Here is a 26,954-nt window from a genome sequence, read left to right on the forward strand (position 1 = left end):
TATCTGGCAGACGAGAGAAGACTGGAAGGGGGAAGAGGACAGAGTGATATATGGTGTATACTTGGGCTTCAGCTGTGCTCTGGACAAGGTTCCCTACACCAGGCATCTCTGGGAGGTGAGGTGGTGAGGGATGTGAAGAGGGGAAGGCATCCTTTCAGAGAACATTACAGGCCCTTCTCAACAATTTCATGGACCACTCCTTCACACCCTTAACTCTCTAGTTTTGTTGCATGTTTGAGTCTTTTAACTATCCCGATTGTTTCAGTCTCCACCCACACCCTGGGCAATGCATTCAGGCACCCACCACTCTCTGTGACGTCTCTCCTAAACATTCCTCCCCTCTTCTTCAACACACATCCTCTGGTATGATTGACTGTCTCCCCTATTTATACCTCTCATAATCTTATAGACCTCTATACAGGCTCCTCTCATCACTTCAGAGAAAAGTCCCTCCGCTCTGCTAACCAATCCAGGCAACGTCCTGGAGAATCTCCTCTGCCCCCTCTCCAGAGCTTTTCAACTCCTTCCTGTCATGAGGTGACCAGAACTGAACACAATACTCCAAGTGTGGTCTCACCAGAGTTTTATAAAGCGGCAACATGACCTCTCAGCTCTTGAACTCAATCCCCTGATGAAGGCCAGTGCTCCATCCACCTTCTCAACTACCCCATCAACGTGCAGAGCAATCTTGAGAGATCAATGCATTTGACCCCAAGGCCCCTCTGTTACACATCAATAATAAACCACGTACTGCACCTTCAAGTTCTGCCTTCCAAAGTGCCTCACTTCCTGATCAAGAATGTATCCAGCTCTGCCTTAAATATCCACAATGACTTGGCCTTCACAGCTGTCCACGGTTATGAATCCCACAAATTCACCATCCTCTGGCAAAAGAAATTCCTCATCTGTTCCAAAGGGTCGTTTTAGTAGACTGAGGCTGAGCCCTCTGCACCCAGACTCTCCTCGTCTCTCCGTCTTCTGCATGATCCACTCCTCCATCTCCACCAATTATTCCCTTGGGACCTCCACCTATGACCGCGAGAGATGCTCCACTCACGCCTGCACCTCCTCTCTCACCATCATTCAGGGCCCCAAACTGTCCTCCCAATTGAAGCGACACTTTGCTTGTGAATCCAGTGCTCCCGCTGCAGTCTCCTCCATGTTGGAGACTGGGAAATTGCTTCGTTCAGCACCTCGGCTCTGTCCACTGCCAGACTGTGGATCTCACAGTGGCCACCCATTTCAGTTCCCCGTCCCATTCCCTTGCTGACATGTCTGTCCTTGGTCTCCTGTATCACCAGACTGAGACCACCTGCAAATTGGAGGAACACAATCTCATCTTCTGACTGAGCACCGTCCAACTGGATGGCATTAAGATTGACTGCTCTAACTTTCATTAAAAAAACCCTCACCTTCCCCCCAGCTCTGAATCTTTCACACAATCATGATAATTTTTTCCCTCATCCCTTATCCTATCCACATAACATCCTTTGTTGGTCTGGACTCCTCTCCCAGCTGGCATTGTCTGAATTCTTTCGGAGATTTCCTGCTTCTGGCTCATTCTGCCTATTCCTTGAAGAAGAGTTCAGGCCCGAAATGTTGGCGATATACTTTTGCTTTTTGTGAATCCTGAAAAGACTGGCTGAGATTCTCCAGCAATTTGGTGTGCTTCTTTTACCCCTCCCACCCCCCCCCCCCCCACAGTTGGTGTTGCAGTCAGTGAAACGCCTTTACACTGCCAACGATCAGGTTCGAATCTTGCACAGTGCAAGGAGTTTCTCCCCGTGTCTGCGTGGGGTTTTTCCCCACGTGCCGCACAATTTACACCCCATTAACCTACTCCCCCGATTTGAACAGTGGGAGGAAACCGGAGCCCCTGGAGAAAAACCACAGAGACACAGGGAGAAATGTACAAACTCCTTACAGACAGTGCAGGATTTGCACTCTGGCCCAGTCCCGATCATCGGCTCTATTAAAGGCATTTAACTATCCATTACGCCAACTTCTGGAAGTCAAACATGGAAGTCTCCAGACCCTGTGGCTGAAGTAAAAACACAACACTGAAGAAATTCAGCCAGTCAAACAGTGTCTTTTACCCAATCCCAAAATGTTGGTCATGACATTTTATCTTTGCTCTCTAAAGGACACTGTTTGACTGGCTGAATTTCTCCAGTGTTGTGTTTTTACCCAACTCATGACTCGGACTGGTGACAGCCAATGCGTTGAAAGCCTTTTGAACCACCTCATCCACCTGTCACACCCCTTATAGAGGGCGACACTGTTCTGTCCGGCTGCAGGAAGGTAGTCACGGACTTGATCTTGAAATGAACACCTGGACTTCTTTGACCGATGAAGGTCAAGGAGCCGAAAGATTTTTTTTGGACCTGTGACACCAGTTCCAGAGGATACCTCTGGTTTGTCGGGTGGCACGTGCACAGGTGGACAATCGTGAGCCCAAACATGACCTTGGAACCAACATCTGGATTCAATACTGATGAAGGCCGACGCAGTGAAGAAGCTTTGGACGATCAGTGAGGCCATTTTCAAGGGAACACACCATTTTATGGGAACTTGAACCCAATTTAAGGACATCAGAGATGGGAACAGGAGTTGGCCATTTGGCCTGTTGAACCTGCTCCGTCATTCAATGTGATCTTGGCTCATCTCCCCATATCCCCTAATATTCCTTAATACCCCCCACCATGTAAAAATCAATCCAACCTTGCCTGAAACATATTTACTGAGGAAGCTTCAATATGCAGCGAATTGCATAGATTCACCACTCTATGGGAACTTCTATACTCAATAGCCGGAACGGGAGGGGCGGGGTGGGGGCAGCGGAAGCAGGGTAGGATACATTGGTGAAGCGAGTTTGATGGGCTGAATGGTCTTAAACTCCCCTTAAACTCCAGGATCAGACTTCAGCCTATGCTGCACTCCCAGGCGATCTGTTATGCTGTGTATAAATGCACGGGACTTGGTGACTGGGGCTTGGGGACTGCAACCTGTTGTTCTCACACAGGAAGATCCTGTGACCAGCTCCTCGTGCCTCACCTTGACGGTCCAAGACCGGTCACCTGTTGTTCTGATACATCTTGTTGAGGAGTGTTGTGAAGGAGAGTGTGTGTGTGGATGGATTGTACCCCTACGGACGGGAGGGAGAGGAGAGTGCGGTGAGCAGGGAAGGGGATGAGAAAGTGGGCCATAGGTTTCTCCCCTCCCACCCGCCCACCACTCACCGACACGATCCAAGACAACGCTGTCCCACTGCTTCTTTGCAAGGGTGAACTTCCGGTTCACCTCCAGCTCGATGGTGTGGTACGCTCCCATCTGTGTAGGATGGTGGGGATGGAGAGAAATGGTATGGGGGGGGGAGGAGAACAGATGGGGGAGAAAAGGTTGTGGGGGAGGGGGCAATGGAATGGGGAGAGGTGGAGAGGGAGGAGGTGGGTGGGGGATAGAAGGGGGAGATGAAATAGGAGATGAGGGAGGGGGAGATGGGGAGAGGGGAAGCAGACTGTTACCAGTTGGGACTCTGTGGATCAGTTTTTCCACATTTCACCCCCTTACCCAAACCCCTGGATCAAATCCCAGCCTATAACCCACTCCTGGGGATCTGTTATTCTATATATAATCCCCTTAAACTCCAGGATCAGACTTCAGCCTGTGCCGCACTCCCAGGCGATCTGTTATGCTGTGTATAAATGCCCGGGACTTGGTGATTGGGGCTTGGGGTCTGCAATCTGTCGTTCTCACACAGGAAGATCCTGTGACCAGCTCCTCGTGCCTCACCTTGACGTAGTCGTTCTCCTGAATGTTGGTACCCTTGACACGGAGCAGGCAAGCTTGTGCGTCAAAATCGATGTCCTCCACACAGATGGTGAGCGTGGTACGTATCCGATTGCTTCCCACACTTCCTGTCGACGATTCTGTCTGCACCTTCCTTCAAAGTGTAAGGTTACCGTCAGAATACATATATGACAGTACGTACAACCCTGAGATTCTTTGCCCAGTAGGCTACTCAGAATTTCTACTTAAAAAAAAATTATATCATGGTTGAAGCAAATTCTGAGTGGGCAGAACGGTGGGAGTAGCAGTAAGTGCAACGCTGTTACCATGGCAGCGATCGGGACTTGAGTTTGAATCCCATGCTGTCTGTAAGGAGGTTATATTTTCTCCCCGTGTCTGTGTGAGTTTTCCCCGAGGGCTCCAGTTTCCCCTCACCATTCATAACGTACCATTAATTGGGCTGCACGGGCTTGTGGGCCAAAAAGGCCTGGAACCATGCTGTATGTCTAAATTTAAAAATTAAACCCATGCTGCCCAATGAAGATTCAATTTATTTTCATGTAATGAAAACAGTGCAATATTACACAAAATTTGCTTTTGTCTGCCATCAGGCAGACTGGTTCGCCATCGGCAGAAATTTCCTTAAGTGTTTCTTATAGTCAGAGAGAGAAGCACAAAAGAGTCCCGTCAGAGGCATCGAGTCTCCGTGGATTCACCTCCAGCGCTCCCATAGACTCCAGTCCAAACCATCGGCAGCCTGAGCTCCAGATCTCAACCTTTAACATGATCAAGAAACCTTCAGCGCCCTCGGCACCCCCTCGCGCCGTTCTGATACCTTGTACTCCTTCAGCGAGCCTTGAGTCAGTCTCCAGCCTGGTGTTTATCCCTTGGCTGCAGTCACCCCGCAGCCTGGGTGGGTTTCTCACCTCGAATCTCCAGCAGCCTGTCACTGGTGTGTTCCTTCAATTGCAGAACCCCTCACTGGTCTGCCGTCGTGGTCACCATCCCATGGGTTGACTCTTTGGGGGGGTGGGGCAGGGTACTCTCCCCATTTTCTGGTGCCCTGCGCCAGTCTTTCACTTCCATTGCAGTCTGCAACCCCTCGTGGCTGCTGCCAATCAAAGGTGCTGCCATTTTGGGTGAAGACCTCATGGTTGTGGGATTTCAAAATTACTGCCAGCTCCATTTACAGGCTGTTTAAAGCATTTACAGAGCTGACAGCAGTTAGACTGGGTATTCGGACCCTGCAGGAGCACTGTGTCTCCTCTCCCTCTTTCCCTGGGTCCACATCACCGGCAGCGTTGCCGTTACAGAAATGCCAGCCGTGCCGCCAACTGCCAATTACACCAAAATTAACTTATTGGACGGTGGGAGGAAACCAGAGCACTCAGAGGAGACCCACACACATGGAGTGAATCTACAAACTCCTTACAGACTACACTGGATTCAAATCCCGGTTCGCTGGCGCAGTGAATACACGAACTGTGGCGCTCCAATTCTCAGTAACTGTACTCAAGGAAAAAAGACGTACAAAAGAGAGAAATGTAAACAAAGAAAGAAAGTAAATTAGCTGACTGCAAATACAGAAAATTAAATATTCAGTAATAAAAAATGGGCAAAGTAGAGCCCTTAAATAAGTCTCTGATTGAGTTTGTGGTTGAGAAGTCTGATGGGGGAGGGGTAGCAGCTGTTCCTGAACCTAATGGGGTGAATCTTGTGGCGCCTGAACCTCTTTCCTGAAGGCAGCAGTGAGAACAGAGTGTGTGCCAGGTGGTATGGGTCTTTGATGACTGCTGCTGCTCTCCAACAGCAGCGTTCTCCGTTGATGTTCTCAATGGTGGGGAGGGTTTTGCCTATGAGGTCCTGGGCTGTGTCCGCGACCTTTTACAAGAGAATTCGGAAGAATTTGGGTGAGTCCACGGGAAATCGAATCGGGAAAGGGGTGCAGAGGAAAGGGAAAGATTCCACCAGGATGTTGCCAGAACCGGAGTGGGGAAGCTAGAATGGGAGGACACAGGTCTGGTTAGGCTGAAGGGAGCCCAGGAGATCGGAAGCTTTCTGACAAAGGGACAGGCACAAAATGGAGACTCACCATCACTTCCCAGTGAGCCTATCTGGCCTGGATGGGCATTTACCCAGCACCTTGTTAAGTGGCAGGAGTGGTCATAGGCTAGGATGAAATCTCAGTGCCTGGGGAACTTTACAAAAAGAATAACAGATCCCGGGTAAAGGTCACAGGCTGGGCTCTGATCCAGGGTATCACGGGGTCCATAGATAGAAAAACAGATCCCTGGGAGTGGGTCACAGGCAGGGATCTGATCCAAGGGTTCAGGGGGTTTTAATCCTGGGTATCAGTTATTCTACGTTTAAACCCCCTGAACACTTGGAACAGATCTCAGCCATTGACCAACTCACAGGGGTCTGTTATTTCTATAAATAAAACACCTTGGACTGACTCCTGGGGAACTGTTATTCTCCATATAAACCCCCTGAACCCCTGGATCAGACCCCAGCCTGTGACCCACTCCCAAGAATCTGTTATTCTATATATGAGCCCACCCAAATCCCTGGATCAGACCCCAACCTGTGTCCCACACCCGGACATCTGTTATTCTATATATAAACTCACCACAAACCCATGGATCAGACCCCCAGGAGTCGGTCACAGGCTGGTGTCTGATCTTGGTGTCAGGGAGGGTTATATATAGAATAACAGATCCCTGAGAATGGGTCACATGCTGGAATAAAATCCCAGTGACCAGTGAGGTTTATATTGAAAACAGATCCCTGGTAGTAGATCACATCCTGAGATCTGATTCAGGGGTTCTGTGGGTTTATATATAGAATAACAGATGTCCGGTAGTTGGTCACAGGCTGGGGTCTGATCCATGGGTTTGTGGTGAGTTTATATATAGAATAACAGATGTCCGGGTGTGGGACACAGGCTAAGGTCTGATCCAGGGATTTGGGTGGGCTCATATATAGAATAACATATTCTTGGGAGTGGGTCACAAGCTGGGATCTGATCCAGGGGTTCGGGGGGGGTTTACATGTAGAATAACAGATCACTGGGAGTGGGTCACATGCTGGATTCTGATCCAGGGTTGCAGTGGGGGGGGGGGGGGGGGGTGTTTATATATAGAATAACAGATCCCCGGGAGTTGGTCACAGGCTGGGGTCTGATCCAGGGGTTCAGGGGGGTTTATATATAGAATTTCAAATCACCAGGAGTGGATCACAGGCTGAGGTCTGATCCAGAGCTTCGGGGCGGTTTATATATAGAATAACAGATCCCCAGGAGTGGTTTACAGGCTGGGGTCTGATCCGGGGGGGGGGTTTATATATCGAATAACAGATCCCCGGGTGTGGGACACAGGCTGTTTTTTGTGCTGCAATGTGTTATTGTTCTAAAATCAGACCTGCCAGTTTGGCAAATAGATTCTTCCCGCTGGCTTTGAGATTGATCCTATAACCTATTAAATTATCCCAAATATTTTCATACTTCTTTATTTCGCTTAGTTATGTGATCATTCTGTACAGTGTGTTTTCATGTCCACCATTCACACTGTTTTGTTGGATTGTATTTGTACAGTTAGATGGTCACAAACTCAGCTTTTGAATTCAATCTCTGACTAACAAAGCCCAGCATTCCATGCACTTTCGGAACTACCTTATCAACCTGAACGGAAATCTGGAGAAATCTGTGGATTTGGACCCCAAGGCCTCTCTGTTCTTCCACAGTTAACATCTTGCTACTAACCGTGTACAGGCCTACCCTGTATGACACGGTTAATGCATTCCATGCACGTTCAGTGCTGAGGAAAATCGCATTGTTCAAAGCATTATTACAATGCCTTTTAAGTAATAGGTTCCAATCCCATAAAAGAAAGTGAACATTGTTTATTTGAAAAAATATTTGTCTCATGTAGATTTAGTCAATTCGCACACATGACACTTTCACCCAAGTTAGATCGGTATCTCCGCGGGATAGTGCAGGGAGCCCAGTCACAGCGTGGACACCAATAACTATCAACACAGGCACTGAACTCTCTCTATTCCACAGTTCAGCTTCCATATTTAAAATATTTTAACTAGAGTCTTGCAAAGTATGGTGAAGTGGTTTAAAAAGCCATTACAATAAAACTTTAACGTTACACATTTAAAACTGCGGGTCAGATATTTCAAACTGCATTGTATGAAAACCCGCGCTGCTCTAAACTGTGTTACACAGGGTCTGCTGTGCTCCGACTAGGTTTGACCTTCCAAAATGCATCACTTCACATGTAATCCAAGAAAGTTGATGAAACAAAGGCAGAGGATGTTGTCTGCCAGCAGGTGGTGAATTTGAGGAATTTGTTACCACATGCTTTAAACGCCCTGTTCATTACGCTGACGGCAGTTTTATTTAGAAATCCTAGGACCGCGGGGGTCTGGGCCCAAAATGGTGACGCCCGTGATTGGCACCAACCACGGAAGAGTTGCAGACTGTGGGGAATCAGAGGTGTGGCACAAAATGGGGAGAACAACCCTCTGTTTGAGAAGGAGAAGGTGACCTACGGGATGGTGAGCAGCGAGGGGCCCTGCAGCTGAAGAACACACAGGCGGGAGGGCTGCTGGCGACTCGAGGCAAGGAACCCATGCAGGCTGTGGCCTGCTGGCGGCTGTGATTGAGGGATTCACTCTGGGCGGCAGACTACTGGAGACTGGCTCAAGACCGGCTGAAGTGGGTACTAGGTATCAGAAAGTAGAATGCAAGAAGGTGCAAAGGGCGCTGAAGGTTTCCTGATTGTGCTGGAGGTTCAGAACTGGAGCTTGGGCTGTTGATGGTTTGGACTGGACTATGGGGGCTAAGGCAGGACTGAAGGTGAATCCACAGACACTCAGAGTTTGGAGGGGATTTTCTTGTGGACTCTCTGCTCTTCAGACAACTTCTACTTGTGGTGAATCTGTCTGCCTTGAGGCAGACGAAAGCAAATTCTGTGACATACTCTATTGTCTTTATTACATGAGAGTAAAGGAATCTTGAATCTAAGGTAGAGGTTGATAGGTTCTTGATTGGCCAGGGCATCAAAGGTTATTGGGAGAAGGTTAGGCTGAGTGGGAAAATGGATCAGCTCATGATTGAATGGCAGGGCAAATTCGATGGGCTGAATGGCCTGTTTCTAGCTCCTTTGTCTTATGGTGTCATAGAATTCAGAGTTGAAGGAGACAGATGAATCAGGAATGAGAGAGACAAGAGTAGGGCCTAATGGAGAAGTCAATGTTAATGCCATCTAGTTGGAGGAAGCCCAGACGGAAGATGAGGCATTGTTCCCCAAATTTGCTGGCGGTCTCAGTCTGCCAGTGCACGAGACCGTGGACGGACACCTCGACATGGGAATGGGGCGGGCAATTGAAATGGGAGGCCACTGGGAGATCTTCACTGTTGCAGCCGTCAGAGCTGAGGTGCGATCTCCTAGTCTGCAGCCAGCCTCTCTGATATGTAGACGATACTAAGATAGGTGGAATAGTGGATAATGAAGAAGGTTTTCAAGGATTGCAGAGGGATTTGGGCTGCTTAGAAAAGTGGGCTGAAAAATGGCAGATGGAATTTAATGCTGATAAGTGTGAGGTGCTTCATTTTGGTAAGAAGAATCAGAACAGGATATACGTAGTAAATGGGAGAGCATTGATGAATACAGAAGAGCAGAAGGATTTAGGAGTAACGGTACATCGTTCCCTGAAGGTAGAAACTCATGTGAATAGGGTGGTGAAGAAGGCTTTTAGTATGCTGGCCTTTATCAATCATTGCATGGAATATAGGAGTTGGGAAGTGATGTTGAGATTGTATAAGGCGTTGGTGCGGCCTAATTTAGAGTTCTGTGTGCAGTTCTGGTTGCCTAATTATAGGAAGGATTATAAACAGAGTGGAGAGAGTGCAGAGAAGATTTACCAGAATGTTACCTGGGTTTAAGCATCTAGAGCACAGGGAGAGATTGGGCAGATTAGGTCTTTATTCTTTGGAACGTAGAAGGTTGAGAGGGGATTTGATAGAGGTATTTAAGATTATGAAAGGGTTAGACAGAGTGGATGTGGATAGACTATTTCCGTTAAGAGTAGGAGAGATTGAAACAAGAGGACATGAGTTAAAAGTTAAGGGGCAGAGGTTTAGAGGTAACATGAGGGGGAACTTCTTTACTCAGAGAGTGGTAGCGGTGTGGAATGAGCTTCCGGGAGAAATAGTGGCGGCAGAGTCAATTTTATTATTTAAGAAAAAGCTGGACAGGTATATGGATGAGAAGAAGGTGGAGGGTTATGGTCATTGTGCAGGTAGGTGGGACTAGAGAGGAGTGTTTGGTTCAGTGCGGACTAGAAGGGCCTAATGGCCTGTTTCCGTGCTGTAATTGTTGTTATATAGAGAAGTGCAGCAGGACGCACCGGATGCAGTAGATGACCCCTGGAAATTTGCAAGTGAAGTCTTGCTTCACTTGGAAGGACTGTTTGGGGCCCTGAAAAGTGGTGTCGGCGCAAGGGTGGAATTGGCTACATGGAGTATGAGAAGGTCCCATGAGGGAGGCTGGTCAAGGAGCTTCAGTCGCTCGGTATTCAGCACAAGGTAGTAAACTGGTTGAGACATTAGGGCTTGGGTGGAGGAGAGGCCACAGAGGGGAACTAGGGGACTGCCTCTCTGACTGGAGACCTATGACTTGTGGTGTACCTCAGGGATTGGTGCTAGGTCCATTGTTGTTTGTTGTCTATATCAGGATGATAATGTGGTAAATTGGATCAGTGTTTGCAGATGGAGTAAGGGTAACTGTCACAGAAAATATGTCATTGAGCAGGAGGTTTCGGAGAAGATCAATGAGGATGTTGCCTAGATTGGAAAATAAATCTAATGAGGCAAGGTGAGGAAAGCTCAGACATTTCTCATTGGAGCGGAGAAGGACGAGAGGAAACTTGATAGAGATCTAGAAGATTAGGAAAGGGATAGATAGGGTGGAAAGACAGCACCTGTTTCCCAGAGTGGGATCAACAAACTTCAGAGGACACATGTATAAAGTGAAGGGAGGGAAGTTTTGGGGAGACGCCAGGGGTAAATTATTTTACACAGAGAGTTGTGGGGGTCTGGATTGGTGATGGAGGCTGCAACGTTGGGGGAAATTTAAGAGGCTCCGAGACAGGCACATGGATCGAAGAAAAATAGAGGGTTACAGTGTAGGGAGGGGTTTGTTTTTTTGGGTGGGGAAGAGATAGTCGGCACAACACTGAGAGCTGAAGGGCCCATACTGAGCTGTAGTATTCGATGTTCTGTGATGCCGTCAGGACAGAGCTAAGGGAAGAGGTGGAGCAGGCTGGGACTTCATCCCTCAGAGCACAGGAGGGTGAGGGGCGATTTCGGGGAGGTGTACAAAACCAGGATTTAAGATTCCTTTCTTGTCATATAATAAAGACAGTGCAATATAACACGGAATTGGCTTTCGACTCTGTAAGGCAGACAGATTCTTCATCGGCAGAAATTGCCTGAAGTGCCCCATACACTCAAAAAGAGAGAAACAAAAGAGTGTCCCCCCGCGCCCCCCCCCCTCCCAGAGTCACTGGGTGTCTGTGGATTCGCCTCCAGTGCTCCAGCAGAGTCCAGTCCAAACTATTGGAAGCCCAACCTCCGACGTGATCAGGTAACCTTCAAGCCCTCAGCACCCTCTCGCATCCCAATTCCAACACCTAGTACCCCTTCAGCCAGTCTCCTACTATCTGCCACCCAGTGTGAATACCTCAACCACTGTCGCCAGCTGCCTGGCAGGGCTCTTCACCTTGAGAAGGGGGGGGGTAGATCGGCTGAAGGCAGTCTTTTGCCTGCAGTTGGGGATCGGTAACCAGAACCACTGGTTTAAGATGGGGGGGCGGGGGCGTGGAAGGGACAGATTTAACAGGAACCTTATGGGTCACTTTTTTACCTGTAGGTTGGTGGGTGTGTGGATTGGTCTGTCAGAGGACAGGTTTGAGGCAGGGACTGTTCCATATTAGGGAAATATTGGGACAGATCCATGGACAGGATGGGTTTAGAGGGATGGGGCATGTGGGACCAGTGTAGGTGGGATGGATCCATGGATAGGGTGGGTTTAAAGGGATGGGGAAGGTGGGACCAGTGTGGGAGGGACAGATCAATGGATAGGATGGGTTTAGAGGGATGAGGCAGGTGGGACCAGTGTGGGTGGGATGGATCCATGGATAGGATGGGTTTAGAGGGATGGGGCATGTGGGACTAGTTTGGGTGGGACGGATTCATGGATAGGATGGGTTTAGAAGGATATGGGCAGGTGGGACCAGTGTGGGTGGGACAGATCCATAGATAGGATGGGTTTAGAGGGATAGAGGCAGTTGGGACCAGTGTGGGTGGGACAGATCCATGGATCGGATGGGTTTAGAAGGATATGGGCCAAACGCAGGCAGGATGGGACATTTGGGTCAACCTGGGTTAAGATTAAGCTAAAGGGCCTGTTTCATTGCTGTGGGACTCTGGGTGACATTTAAGATGGGAGGCAAAAGATGAATCCCCCACTCAACCCCTCTCGCCCCCTCCCCTCTCCCTAGGTCACCCCCACCACTATTTTCCCTCTCCCTTACCTGATCGTAGATGCCCGCAGGCTGTCGTGTACTTGCAAGAGGTTGTAGGTGTGCCATATGTCCTCTGATTGTTCTGGAAGCAACGTAACCTGACTAATGGAGAGAGAAAGGCGCGGGTCAGTGGGAGGCAGCAGAACAGTGGGGAAGTGAGGGAGAGGAGGCAAAGGGGGTTGGGAGGGAGAGTGGGGGAGGGGCAGGCAAGGGGGGACAGGGGCATGCAGGAAGGGGGCAGGTGGTGTGTGGAGGAGGGGGTAGGAGGCAAGGGGGAGTAGGTGGGAGGCAAACGGGAGAGGCGATGGGGGCAGGTGGTTTGAGGGTGGGAGGGGGAAGGAGGCAGGTTGAGAGAAAGGAGGCAAGGAGGGTTTGTGTGTGAGCAAGAAGGGCTCCTGAAAGGGCCTCGGGCTTCCTGGTCATGTCGGGAGGTTCGGATCAGGATCCCGGGTCGCTGAAGGATGGAACAGGAGTCTGTGAGGCTGCAGAGGCCGTGGGAGCACTGGAGGCGAATCCACAGATACTCAGCGTCTCTGAGGGACTCTCTCTGGCTTCTTGCTCTGATTGTAACCTCACCCTAAGACACCCAGTTGCAGGTCATGGTGGACAAGGCACTATAACATCACGAATAGCAAAAAATCACTGCTATGTTAGTGCAGCTACAAGGTTTATACAGTTTACTACCCAAGAAGGAAATTCCAGTTTTTAATGGAGATCCATTACAACATCTGACATTCATGAAATCCTTTGAACATCACATTGAAAGTAATACTAAAAATGCTAAAAATCATCTTTATTACTTGGAATAGTCTACTGGAGGACAGCCAAAGGAGTTAGTCAAAAATTGTCAATATATGAACCCAGAACAACATTTTAAAAGGGCAAAACAATTATTGTATCATCATTATGGCAGTGAATATAAAATCGCAAGGGCGATAGAGACAAGATTCTTTCTTGGTCAGCAATAAAATCAGAGGACACAAAAGCTTTACAAGCAGATGCTCTCTTTCTGAGAGGATGTTGTAATGCAAAGGGAATGTAATGGAGTGGATAATTTGGTAAAATTAGAGTAGGTTATATACAAACACACATTTTAAAACAGATCTTATTTGAAATACTGAAGGATTCATATTCAGGAACTTTACAAAAAATATGGACAATGATAAGCATATTTCACAAGTAGGTGCTAATTGAAATGACCTCATGAAATGAAAGGTCCATTGTTTTGGATTGGAGACAGTCTGGCTGGTTGAATCTACAAGGTGCTCACTCAAAGGTCAATGAGAAGTTTTGTTTACCTCAGACAATAGCTTGACCAAGAAGGATAACTCCTGTTGTTTGCTGAAGATGATGGGGGTTTTTACAAGTGAGAGAGTCACATGGTTTTTCTGGCAGTTGGCAGTTGGAGAGAGAGAGAGAGAGAGTGGTGAAGCTCAACAAGCTCTCTCAGCCAGTGTGTGTGGGACACTGAAAGCAGCTGAACAGTGCAAGCCAGGAAAAGCTGGTTGGAAACTGAAAGCTCCAGAATGGCGGATGGCTGAACGTGCTATCTGACTGATGTTTTTCTTGGACTAAGTAAAACAGAAAGGAACTCTGTGATAGCCTGAAAGAAAGAGGATATCATCTGGAGAACCCTGATGGGGCAAATTTCATCAGTGAAACACTGAGGTGACCAATGGTGGTAACTCAGTTGTGGAAATCTTGGAACAATAAATTTCTCTCTGCAAACCCTGCAAGAACCTTCCTGAGCAGTAAACATTTACCTTTCGAGCACCAAAGCCTGGTGAACTTTATACATGTTAAATTCTGTGCACAGTATAAGAATTGCCCGCGACCAGAGAACTTGAAAGAAGGAGAAGTGAGATTGAACTGTGAACCAAAGAAGTTTTCTTAAATTTACACACATCATACATGTGCGCTTAGAATTAGAAGGGGGTTAATTTGGGGTTAGTTAAATTAATAGAGGTAAGTTAGTTTGATTCTGTTTTCATGTTTAAAGATAATTAAAAATAACTTTTGTTTAAGTAACTACTTGTCTTGGTGAATGTCCTTTGCTGCTGGGTTTTGGGATCCTTTGGGCTCATAACAGAATTTGCTTGCTAATTTGTTGATTATTATAAACAAATTGCCTTATAAGATGAAGGATTTATGGAGAACCAAAGGTGCAGAGCTTAAGATGTTTCCCGGTAGGAACACCACTTTTGAGGTGTTATATAATTTTTGGAATGGCATGGGCATGTTCCAGATTTGGAAATATTAAGGATACTTCAATAATTCCTAAAGATGTAAAGAAGTTTAAGTCATTGCTTCAACAGAAACCAATGGGAAGGACCTTTGTTACTGCTGTGTCAGATACAAGTACAGGAAAGAACAAGGAAACAAAGGAAATTGAAGTTCAGACTGTTCAGGAAAGCTGTTTGTATTACAAAGATAAGCATGATTTCGAAAGATGTTCACGAATGGAGAAAAAGGAGAGTGAGGGGATGTCACATGATGCTGTGAGGAGTAGTATGCACCCTAATGACTCCTGTGGAATTTTTAAAAATGCATTTTAGAAAGGTTTTTTTGTATTAAAACTACTTTAAAGTTAATATAAAGTGATTAATAGAAGAAAGAAAACGTCACTTAGAAAGAAGACGCCTAAAGTAACACCACTAAAAAATCAGAAGAGAAGAGAAAGAAAGAAGTTGGGCCTACCTTAATGACAAAGTAGGCCACTGAAGTTCCTCTTGGATCTGCTGGCATGGACCCTGGCGAGGGTCCTTCCTCCAGAGCCTTCTTGGTGGCATCCCGTAAAAATGGCACCGGGGAAAAACTAAAACTCCAGCACGCATGCGCAGTACAGAAGAAAAAAAAGTTGGGAATAAATGCAAGGTCTCTTAAGGGGACAGTCCAGCTTTTCAATATCTGAACAAGAAGGGGATAAATCCCCAATAGAAGAGGCTTCAGAAGAATATGAGAGTGAAGAAGAAACATTAAGTTCAGAAGAGGAGCAGAAGAGGCAAGAAAAATACTTTTAAAAAGGAATTAATTTAAATTGAGGCAAAAATAGATGAACTTCAAATAAAAATTAATTTGTCTTTGGAAAAAGACAAATAGTGTTGAAAAATTGTTGTCTGAAGAATTGAAGCAAGTTAAAACAGATTTGACAGTAAAAATGGATAATGCATTAAAGGTAATAAATCATGTTTCACAGAGAGTTTATAAGTTGGAAAGTAAGATTCAAGATGTTCGAGAAGAGGTGCAACGTATTGAAAAGAGATCTGTCTGAAGATATGATGACTAGTTTGATTTTGATGAATGAAAAACTGTTGGAGAAATTTGATATTCTGGAAAATTATAGTAGAAGAAACAACGTTAAAATAGTGGGATTGTCTGAAGGTAAAAGAGAAGATGTTATTCATTCTTTTCAAGAATGGATACTGAAGATATCTGGAAAGGAACATTTTGAAGACAAGATTTTAATTGAGAGAGCTCATAGAGTGTTGAGACCAAAGCCGTGCCCAAGCCAGAGACTCCAACCTATCCTGGTTAGATTTTTGAACTACCAGGATAGAGAGAGGCTTCTCAGTTGAGGCAGAGTCAATTCTTTTATTTTAAGAGGAGGCTGGATATATACATAGATAAAAGGGGGTTGGAGGATTATAGGCGGGGGGGATCTCACGGAGTTGTTTGAGTGAACCGGCATGGACTTGAAGGGCCGAGATGGCCTGTTTCCATGCCATAAACTGTTATATGGTTATATGGAGAAGGAAACATCTAGAGGTAGAGATTATTCATTTTATTCTAATAAATTTGATATATATTCTAGAATTTATTTTTTTCTGCTTTTGGCTCAAAATCAATCAAGAGTTTTAAACATTGAATATTAAGTAAGAACAATATCTGATCATTCTCCATTATTGATTGAATTGGAATTTACTGAAAAACAACATTCAGTATATCGATGGAGATTAAATTTTTTATGATTGAAAAGGGAAGATTTTTGTGTCTATATAAGACAATATATAGAATTGCTTTGTGATGCAAATTTACATCCAATAGAAGAGAAGTTTACTATTTGGGATGTATTAAAAGCTTATTTATGAGGACAAATAAGATATACTTCAAAACTTAAAAATGACTATATGAAAGATTTAGATAAATTAGAAAAAGAAATAGCAGTATAGGAAAAAGAATTCAAAAATCATCATCAGAAGATAAATATAGAAGTTTAACTAATAATAAATTACAATACAATACAATGTTGACATAGAACAGAAAATGATATTATGATCTAAATAGATATGAATTAGGAGATAGATCTCAGAGTTTTAGCTTGGCAATAAAAGCAGAACAGACTTCTAGAACAATTAATGCAATACAATGAAATAATAATAGTGACATATAAACCATAGGAAATAAATGAAATTTTTAGGGAATTTTATGAAAAATTATATAATCTGAATTGTTACAAGATTAAACTGTTATAAATGACTATTTGTTACAAATAATATTACTGAGATTAACTGATAAAGATGATTTTGATGGACCTTTTACTGAGCAAGAAATTTCTGATGTACTTAATTGTTTTCAAAATAATAAATCACTTAGAGAAGATGGATTCCCAGTTGAATTTTATAAAGAATTTAAAGATTTAATAATTCCTCTATTTATGCAGGTAATAGAACAAGCCTTTAAATTGCATATTCTTCCAGAAACTTTTTCTGCAGTGATAATTATAGTTATTCCTAAAAAAGATAGAGACCTATTAAAACCAGCTTCATATAGACCTATTTCACTGTTAAATGTTGATTATAAAATTACAGCAAAGGTATTAGCAAATAGAATTAATGATTATCTTCCTGAATTAGAAAATATAGATCAAATAGGGTTTGTTAAAAATAGATAAACTTCTGAAAATATAGTTTTATTAAGTATAATTCATTTAGCACAAAAGAAAAAGGATTTATGTGTAGTAGTAGCATTGGATGCAGATTTATGATTTTACTAATTGTTATATATGTGTTGATTCTAAATAAAATATTCAAAAAACAATTGGAGAAAAAGTCGATTGATGAAAAATTAACCTTTTTAGAGAATAGAATATGTTTTGGTTGCCTGTGTAAAGGACACATCAGCAAAACTTGTAATAAGCAACTCAGTTATGATGTATTTAGTTAAAGCATCCTAAGTTATTGCATTCTACTCAATGAAGTAAAGTTGAGAAGGAAGTCAAACAATCTGAATCCAAGACTAAAGAGTCAGTCAGAAAAGACACTTCAACTTCTTCAAACAAACAGTCTTACTGGGGCTGGTGACAGAGCCCTCTCAATAGTTCCTGTGCAGGTTAAAGTTAAAAAAGGAAGCTTCATACTGAAGACGTACATATTTCTTGATCTAGGAAGTACCGCATCATTTTGTACTGTTGAATTAATAAATAAACTTGATCTTCATGGAAAAAGATCACATTATCTTATTGAAGAATGAATGATGAAAGAAACATTGAAACTAATATAGTTTCAGGTTTAGAGATTGCTGGATTGAACAGCAATGAATTTTGCGATCTTCCAAGTGTATATTTAGAATATGCCTGTGAATAAGGAAAATATTCCATATCAGGATGATATCAAACAGAGGGATCATTTAAAAGATGTTTGCTTACCTAAGATTAATGCCAAGGTTGAGATGTTAATTGGATTATATGTACCAAAAGCTCTCAAAGAGTCAAAATGGGGAACCTTATGCTATGAGAACATTATTTGGATGAACGATTAACGGATTATAAGGAGGAAAAATGAATAATGATCAGGAATCATCAAATGTAAATGTCAACAGAATTTCAGTTGTCAAAATTGATTTTCCTGAATGTCTCACAGATATTTAAGAACCTTCAAAGGAGAACAAGCAGTTTCTGGATTTAGTTTCAAATTCTGTTAAACATGTTGATGGTCATTACTGTATAGCATTACCTTTGAAGAGAAATGTGTATGCCAGATAATAAAATAATTGCAGAACAGCGTATGCTGAATTTGAAGAGAAAATTCAAGAGAAATCCTTCTTTCATTTGGAATATACCAATGTCATGTCGGATATGATAACCATGGGTTATGTGGAAAAGGTATCAGGAGATATCTTGGAACGTAAAGATGGTAGAAAATAGTATTTACCTGAGCATGGAGTTCTACATCCACAAAAGGAGAAACGACGTGTAGTATTTGATTATGGAGCATCATTTCAGGGAATTTCATTAAATTCTGAACTTTTACAAGGTCCAGACTTAACCAGTACTTTAACAGGTGTTCTGACAGGATTTTGTAAAGAGCATATTGTAATTGCTACAGATATTGAAGTGATGTTTCATCAAGTGAAAGTACCATCAGAAGATCGGGATTTTCTACGATTGCTATGGTGGCCAACTTCGTCACCAAGTTGTGCAAATTTTGCTCTCAGGAAATGTGCTGAAGATAATGAAGAGTAATTTAGTTCTCAAGCTATAAGCATCATCAGAAATAATTTCTATGTTGATGATTGTCTCACTTCAGTGATTTCAGAAAAGGAAGCAATAGATCTTTATCAAGAGTTAAAGCAGATCAGTAATAAAGGTTTTTTTCCTTACGAAAATGGATTAGTAACAGTCGAGATGTGTTGGCTGGTATTCTTGAGGCAGAAAAGAGCAAAGGAGATAAAACATCTTGACTTGCTTTGTGACATTCTATCTGTCAAAAGAAATCTGGCGTGTTCAATGGTGTGTTCAATCTGATGTTTTGTGTGTTCAATCTGGTGTTTTCAAATTCAAAATGGTTTTGAAAGAACAACCTTTGTTTGGGAATATTGGCACCAGTAGTATTAATAGCCAAGAAAATACTGCAAGAATTGTGCAGAAGAAAATTTGGATGGGATGAAATTATCCCAAGATTATATAAATTGAATCGAGAGTCTTAAAATGTTAAAATTTTTTGAAGTCAACAGATGTTTTAAACCAAAAGACTTTAGAATGACCACGTTTGCTCAGTTACACCATTTTGCTGACACAAGAGAAGGTGGTTTTGGTACTGTCAGTTATTTAGTACTGTGAAATAACCAAGAGCAAGTACATTGTGGATTGCAATGGGAAAAGCCAGAGTGGCTTCATTATAGCCAGTCACCATACCTTGAATGGAATTGACTGCCGCTACTATGGTGAGCAAAATGGACACTGTGTTAAGAAGAGAATTACAGGTGGAGTTAGCAGACTATGCTTTGGACTGATAGTACGTTAGTGCTTCAATACATTAATAACAAAATCACAAGGTTTCATATCTTTAATGACTAACAGAGTTAATGAAATAAAAAGTTTTTGCATGCTAATCAATGGAGATATGTTAAAACAGTGGATAATCTAGCTAATGGCTTCACGAGGATCAAAAGTTCAAATGTTTCTGAAAGGAGCCAACACTGCGTGTTCGGTCCTCAATTTCTTCCACAATCTCAAGAAGAAAGGCCTCAAAATCTGAAGAGGTAAAAGAAATTTCAATGGAGGATTCAGAAATCCAAAACACTAATGTGAATATTATTCAAATATCTAAAGAAAATTATCCGATTATTAAATTAATTTGCTATTATTCTTCATGGTTTTGTTTGGAAAAAGGCTGTAGCATGGATTCTTAGGTTAAAAACTATGCTTTTATATCATATCAAGAAAGAAAATCTGAAGACTCAAAAGAGCACTTACTTAATAGTTGATGAGTTAACGAATGCTGAATTGAAGATCATTTGTTTTTGTCAAAAAAAGGCATTTGATAACAAGATATCAAAATTGAAGAAGAATCTGAATGTTACAAAGGCATGTCAAATTTACAGGCTAAATCCTATTCGTGGAAATTATGTACTGAGAGTAGGAGGAAGATTGGAAAAAGCAATAATGACAGAAGTGAAACATTCAATTATATTAGCTAAGGAATTTCATATTTCTGAATTAATTGTTCAATATATACATGAGGAAACAGGTCATGGTGGTTGTAATCATGTGTTGTCTGAACTGCGTCAGAAATATTAGATTCTTGGTGCTTCAACATTGATCAAAATAATTATATCAAAATGTGTTAATTGTTGACGTTCAAATGCTAAACCTGGACAACAAATGGTGGATTTGCCACAGATCAGAGATTCACTGGATGAACCCCCATTTACATACGTGGGAGCTGATTATTTTGGTCTTTTTCAAGTAAAACGAGGAAGTATTGAAAAATGATATGGAGCTATTTTTACCTGTTTGACCTCGAGAGAAATTCATAGAACCAGCGTTATCACTTGATACAAACTCTTTTATCAATGTTCTTCGATGTTTTATAGTCAGACATGGTCGAAAAAAAGAATTACGTTCTGATAATGGGTCTAACTTTATAGGAGCTCAACTAGAGTTATGAAAAGCAACACAAAATTGGAATCAATGACAAGGTCATGATGTTTTACTTCAGAAGAAAATTAATTGGATATTTAACCCACCCACAGGATTACATCATGGGGGAAAGAATGATTTGATCCATCAGAAGAATTCTTAATTCCAAATACTCAATGATGACAATCTTCAGATTAAAAGGTGATTTATGAAGGCTGGAGGTGTGGGCTGAGAAATGGCTAATGGAATTTAATACAGATAAGTGTGAGAAGTTACATTTTGGAAAGGCAAATTTAAATAGGTCATATGCATTAAATGGTAGGCTATTGAGATGTGCAGAGCAACAAAGGGATTTAGGAGTGATGGTAAATAGTACCCTCAAGGCTGATACTCAGGTAGATGGTGTGGTGAAGAAGGCATTTGGAATGTTGGCCTTCATAAATTGGAGTATTGAATTCAAGAGTAGGGAGGTTATGATGAAATTGTACAAGGCATTGGTGAGGCCAAATTTGGAGTACTGTGTACAGTTTTGGTCACCAAATTATAGGAAAGATATAAACAAAATAGAGAGAGTATAGAGAAGGTTCACGAGAATGTTGACAGGATTTCAAGGTTTGAGTTACAGGGAAAGGTTGTGCAGACTAGGGCTTTTTTCTCTGGAGCGTAGAAGATTGAGGGGGGACTTGATAGATGTGTTTAAGATTTTAAAAGGGACAGACAGAGTAAATGTGGATAGGCTTTTTCAATTAAGAGTGGGGGAGATTCAAACTAGAGGGCATGGTTTAAGATTGAAGGGGGAAAATTATAAGGGGCACATGAGGGGAAATTTCTTTACGCAAAGGGTGGTAGGGATGTGGAATGAGCTTCCGGCAAACGTGGTTGAGGCGGGATCATTGGTTACATTTAAAGATAGACTGGATAGTTACATGGAGAGGAGAGGACTGGAGGGGTATGGACCGGGTGCTGGACAGTGGGACTAGGAGGGTGGGAATTTGTTATGGCATGGACTAGTAGGGCCAAACTGGCCTGTTCTGTGCTGTAAGTGGTTATATGGTTTTGTGCAAAATTGAAGCTATTTTAAAGAGTCGTCCAATAACAAAAATTCCTGTCGAGGCACTTACACCGAATCGTCTCCCACTTCTAAACCTTTGATGCCTTGAGGTCAATTTCAAAAAAAGATATTTATGCAAAACGCAGATACAAACAAGTGCAATTTCTTGCAGCTTTTGTTATTACAAGAACTACAACAATGGTCAAAAGCTAAACGCAATTTTGTAGGTGGAGATAATGTAATAATCATGGATGAATCTTCACCAAGAAATTCTTGGTTACTGGGGAAAATCATGGATGCAGTTCCAGACAAGAAAAGATTCATTCAGTAAGTGCAGATTAAATGAAGACTGGTTACTTAAATCAACCTGTTACTAAAGTCTGCCTTTAACAAGAAGCAGAAAATTTTGATTTCTAATCTTATACTTACTATATTTACTTGTGCATCTGTAATAGTAATTATTATATATTATAATAGGGGCCAAAATGTAAAGGTTAAAACCTTGTGTTTTTGATTCTTAGTTAATTTTGTGCCTGTCTCCTTTAGAGAACTATTGTTTAAGTGTTACCATAGTGACTATGATGTAATATGTTGTAATATCCACCCAGGCTAACGGCTTGCTCTCATTCTACAAGATGTGAAGGAAGGGTGAGCATGAGAAATTTTTCTTTAGATTTGTATCTCTTTGTATTTAAAATACATCTTTGTATTTTAAATCAGTCTTTAGCTATTGCTTTTATTCTGACAACTTTTAAGTAATTAGAGTTTAAAGGACCATCTTTATATAGTAAATGCTTTATTATTGACCATTATGAAAGTTGTGGCGAAGCTATGCAAAATTTTTATCTGTTCTATCAACGAACTGAAACTACATAAAGCAGGGGTGTCAAACTCAAATTCACAGAGGGCCAAAATTAAAAACTTGGACTAAGTCGTGGGCCAAACTAAATATTTATTGAAATTTTTCAACAACATCTGCATGTTTTCTCTTCTTTCAACATATGTAATGTTAAACTTTTTCTTATTAAAATAAATGTTTAATAATAGTTTTGGTTAAACTCTTTCCAGAAGAAGCATTAACAAATGAGAAATAAAATATTCAATAAATAATATTTCTCTATAGCCTTTAAGCTCCTTTTAAATGTTTTTTTTCACAAGCCAACAAGTCAAAAAAATAACAACTTGCTTCAATGAAAATCCAATCTTTCAACTATGAACAGTCCAAAGTTAACCAAAGAAAATATTAATCCAAGCTTAGCTTGCTACACTGTGATTTACTCTGATGCACCTGGGTCTAAACCAGATACTTAGCATCTCTTCTTAGATGCAAGTTCATCAAAGTCTGGGTTCAGAGTTTGCCTCCCACCTGTCTTGAAAGGTCCAGTTTTCTGTCTTTCGTTTGGCCATTTTCCGTAAGGGGTTTATTACATGTGAGTTGGGCGACAGGTCGCAGATGCTAATGAATGTAAAGAGAGGAGGTGGGGGCGATTAGAGGGCTGACGGGCCAGCGCCAATGCATTTGAAAAGCATTCTGGGATTTGTAGTATTAGCTGTGCATGCGCTATACTGGCGCGGCGGCCAGCGGGCCTGAGTTTGACATGTGTGACATAAAGTAACAGCTACAGAGTTTGATTTATTGGATTAAAAAGATCTAAATCATGCTTTGGAAGATGATACTTTGAAATTAGGATATATTAGAATAAGGAAAAAGTCGTCTACATTCCTCTCTTTGTGCCAGACACTCATTATTATGGTTTAAGGCCATACACTGGGTCCACTACTCCAAAGTCCAATTGGCTAAATTCTATTCTCATCTGTGTTCCAAATGTGATCAATGTTTACTCTGGATCATATGTCCTTCTCTGTCCAGTTTTAGGGAAGGGTCTTTTGTACCTTGTCTTTGGTTCTTAATTTGGTTCTTAATTTGATTCCAAATCCTTTTTTCACTCTCTTTGGTATAAGTGTGCCAATGGGTCTGATACTGACTGCTTCACAATCCCATGTGATTGTCCTCACCTCCCTTATCACTATAGGGGCCATATTAATGGTTGGCCGGCAGAGAGCAAAGGAGAGGAGATGCAGTGCTCCCGCGGGGCTTAGTCAACTGCCATCGGCTCTGCACAGGCTTTGAACATCCCATTAAGGGAGCTGACGGGGGTCCGCATCCAAGATGGGAATACCTATTAAGTGGCAGCAGCCATGAGAGGCTGCAGACTGGGGAAGCATAAGGGCTGAAGCAGGGCACCGGAGGATTGGAAGATTACCCTCCCCGTCCGAGAAGGAGAAGTGGAGGAGACAACCTGCGGGGTCGGTGACTACAGTGGCGGACCAGTGAGGGGGGTGGCTCTGCAGCTGAGGAACCAGCTCATGCTGGCGACTTGAGGCGACGAACCCATGGGCTGCAGGAGACTGCTGTTGGGAGACTCACGTTGGGTTGTGGGCAGCTGGAGACTGGCTCGAAGTAGTTGAGGGGGTGCCAGGTATCGGAACTGGGATGCAAGGAGATGCCGAGGACGCCGAAGGGTCCCTGACCGTGTTAGAGGTTTGGATCTGGAGCTCGGGTCGCCAATGGTTTGGATGGGACTCTTGGCTGCGGAAGAGCTGGAGGCGAATCCATGGACACTTGGTGATTCTGGGGGTGGGTGTCTTGTTTGCTTCTCTCTCTCTGACTGTAAGAGGCTCTTAGGCAAGTCCTGCCTTGCAGCAGGCAAAAATAAATTTCATGTAATGAAATACTGCTTTATTACTATGACAATATCTTGAACCTGGATCTTCAATATGATGGTATGTTTGACTTTGGAAAAAATAAGATGTTCCACTACGGAAATGAATCTTAACTTTGTTTCTTAATTACTTCCAAAAGTTGTGTGATTAATTAGTTTCTGGTTTTTGATCATTATTTTTATTATTAGTAGTGGATTGTTTGTGTTAAGTCAGGTTTTAAAAAAAAACTTATTTTCAATGTAACATAGGTTTTGACATCATTCTTATAGCTATATAAAATTTGTTAAGATTTTGTTTTATTGTCATGTACCTAATTAATGTTTATGAAACCAATAAGATTTTAATCCCATACGGTTAGAAGGGGCCCAGTCAGAAGATGGGGTGTTCCTCCAATTTGCCGGTGATCTCAGTGAAACCATGGGCAGACATGTCAGCAAGGGAGTGGGATGGAGAATTGAAACGTGTGGCCATTGGGAGATCCACGCAATCGTGGGAGGCCAAGCCAAGGTGCTCAACAACACCTTTTGTTGGTCTGGACTCCTGCCCTAGTCAGGATTGTTTGTGATCTTAGATTTCCTGGTTTTTGTCCATAGAACATGACAGCACAGTACAGGCTCTTTGCCCCTCGATGTTGAGCCAGCCCACATATTCCTTAAAATAAAGTACTAAACCCTCCCTACCCCAGACCCCTCTATTTTTCTTCCATTCATGTGTCTAAGAGTCTCTTAAATGCCCCTAATTTTCAGCCTGCATCACCACCACCGGTCAGGCATTTCAGGCACCCACAAATCTCTGTGTAAAAAAAACTTACCCCTGACGTCTCCCCTGAACCTCCTGTACACATCCTCTGGTGTTTGGTGATGCTGTCCTGGGAAACAGGGGCTGGCTGTCCACCCCATCTATGCCTCTCATAATCATGGAGGCTTCTATCAAGGCTCTTCTCTGCACCAAAGAAAAACGTCCCATCTCTGCAAAACTTGCCTCATGAGACTTGTTTCCCAATCCAGCCACCATCCTGGTGAATCTCCTCTGACCCCTCTCCACAGCTTCCCCATCCTTCCTGTAATGAGGTGACCAGAACTGAACACAATATTCCACGTGTGGTCTCACCAGAGGTTTGTAGATTTGCAACCTTTCACCTCTTGAACTCAGTCCCCCGAGGGATGAAGCCCAATGTCCCAGAGGATCTCTGAACTATCCTCTCAACCTGCGCTAAAATGAGAGAGGCAAATGGAAACCCAGAGGTAGCGGCACTGGTCCCCAGAAAAGTGACAGGGAAACAGGAAGGCGGATTGGGATTCCTGGAGACACGGAAATAATGGAGCGTCCAGGACTGGTGGATTCCTGGAAAAATGGCTGGAATTTGGACATGGGTGGGGGGGGGGGGTTGGTCAGCGGACCTTTCCCTGCCCAGTATCCACCCCACCTCACCGCCCGCCTCACCCCCAGTTGCCCCAGCCACCGTCCCGCCTCAACCCCAGTTGCCACGGTAAACGCCCCGCCTCACCCGGAGTTATCCCGCTCGATCATTTTACTGAGCAGCTTCATGGCGACGCCTCCGCCTCCGAACACCCCGCCCCAGCAGCCACTGCGACTCCTTGACCTAATCGGACCTGCCAAAAGGCAGCAGTGCGCTTCGCCGCCAGCTTTGATGCTGGCGTCGCAGGCCCGCTAGGTCGGAAGGGTGAAAATCCCTGGAAAAAAAACGCAACAGCTTTGGTGAAAATCCCGCGTATGTCCACTTCGGATGGATTTCCTGAAAAACAGAAAGGAGTAGGAGCTGAAAACTCAGAATTCGTGGATCGGCATCAACGCGGCGGCCATCTTCGTGACGGACAGCTCGGACTGACGAGCGACAAGCGGCCATCTTTAGCACAGGCACCAGTGAGGGCGCAGCCATCTTTCTAAGGGGCAGGCAGCGGCAGGAAGGAGCCACCGTATTTAACACGGGGATCATCAGCCAATCACAACCAGGATCTTTTCGCGCAGGGTTGCCATGGAAGCCGGTGTGTCGCTGATCCGGCCATAAAAGTCCTCTCCCTCCCCCTGTCCTTCATTCAAGCACATGGAGTCGGGCCAACTACATTTAACGCCTTTGGAGTCAATGGTCGAGCGTATCAATTTAACATGCTTTAATTTCCCCACGGGATGGACAAAGTGCGGCGATCCACTCACTGACGCCTGGAGCTGCTGAATAGTATGAGCAGCGGATCGAGCGCTTCACAAACTTGCTGGAAGTCGCTGCGGACCTGTGGACTCAAAGAGGCTCAAAGTTCTGCGAGCGAGAGTCGGGTGCCGAGCGTATCAGGCGACCAGAAGCTGCACGACACACCCAGCCGCAATGAGTGAACTCCGGGCAAACGAAGTTTACTCATGATACCTCCAGGCCTTGAGAAAACAGCAGCCCGATGAGTCTTGGACGAGTTCTTTCGAGCC

The 26,954-nt window shown here is 43.6% G+C and overlaps 1 protein-coding gene across 1 annotated transcript in view; it reads right to left on the reverse strand.

The window, feature by feature from the left end:
- Positions 1 to 26,420, reverse strand: part of pelo (pelota mRNA surveillance and ribosome rescue factor) — a 39,216-nt gene extending 12,796 nt beyond the window's left edge. Inside the window, 5 exon segments of the mRNA XM_069927121.1 lie at positions 3,236 to 3,330; positions 3,793 to 3,943; positions 12,394 to 12,486; positions 25,330 to 25,578; positions 26,026 to 26,420. Coding sequence (XP_069783222.1) covers positions 3,236 to 3,330; positions 3,793 to 3,943; positions 12,394 to 12,486; positions 25,330 to 25,578; positions 26,026 to 26,066 — 629 coding nt within the window. The 5' untranslated portion in view covers positions 26,067 to 26,420.
- Positions 26,421 to 26,954: the final 534 nt, after the last annotated feature.

The sequence above is a fragment of the Narcine bancroftii genome, chromosome 3 (genome assembly GCF_036971445.1).
Source record: "Narcine bancroftii isolate sNarBan1 chromosome 3, sNarBan1.hap1, whole genome shotgun sequence".
Lineage (NCBI taxonomy): Eukaryota > Metazoa > Chordata > Chondrichthyes > Torpediniformes > Narcinidae > Narcine > Narcine bancroftii.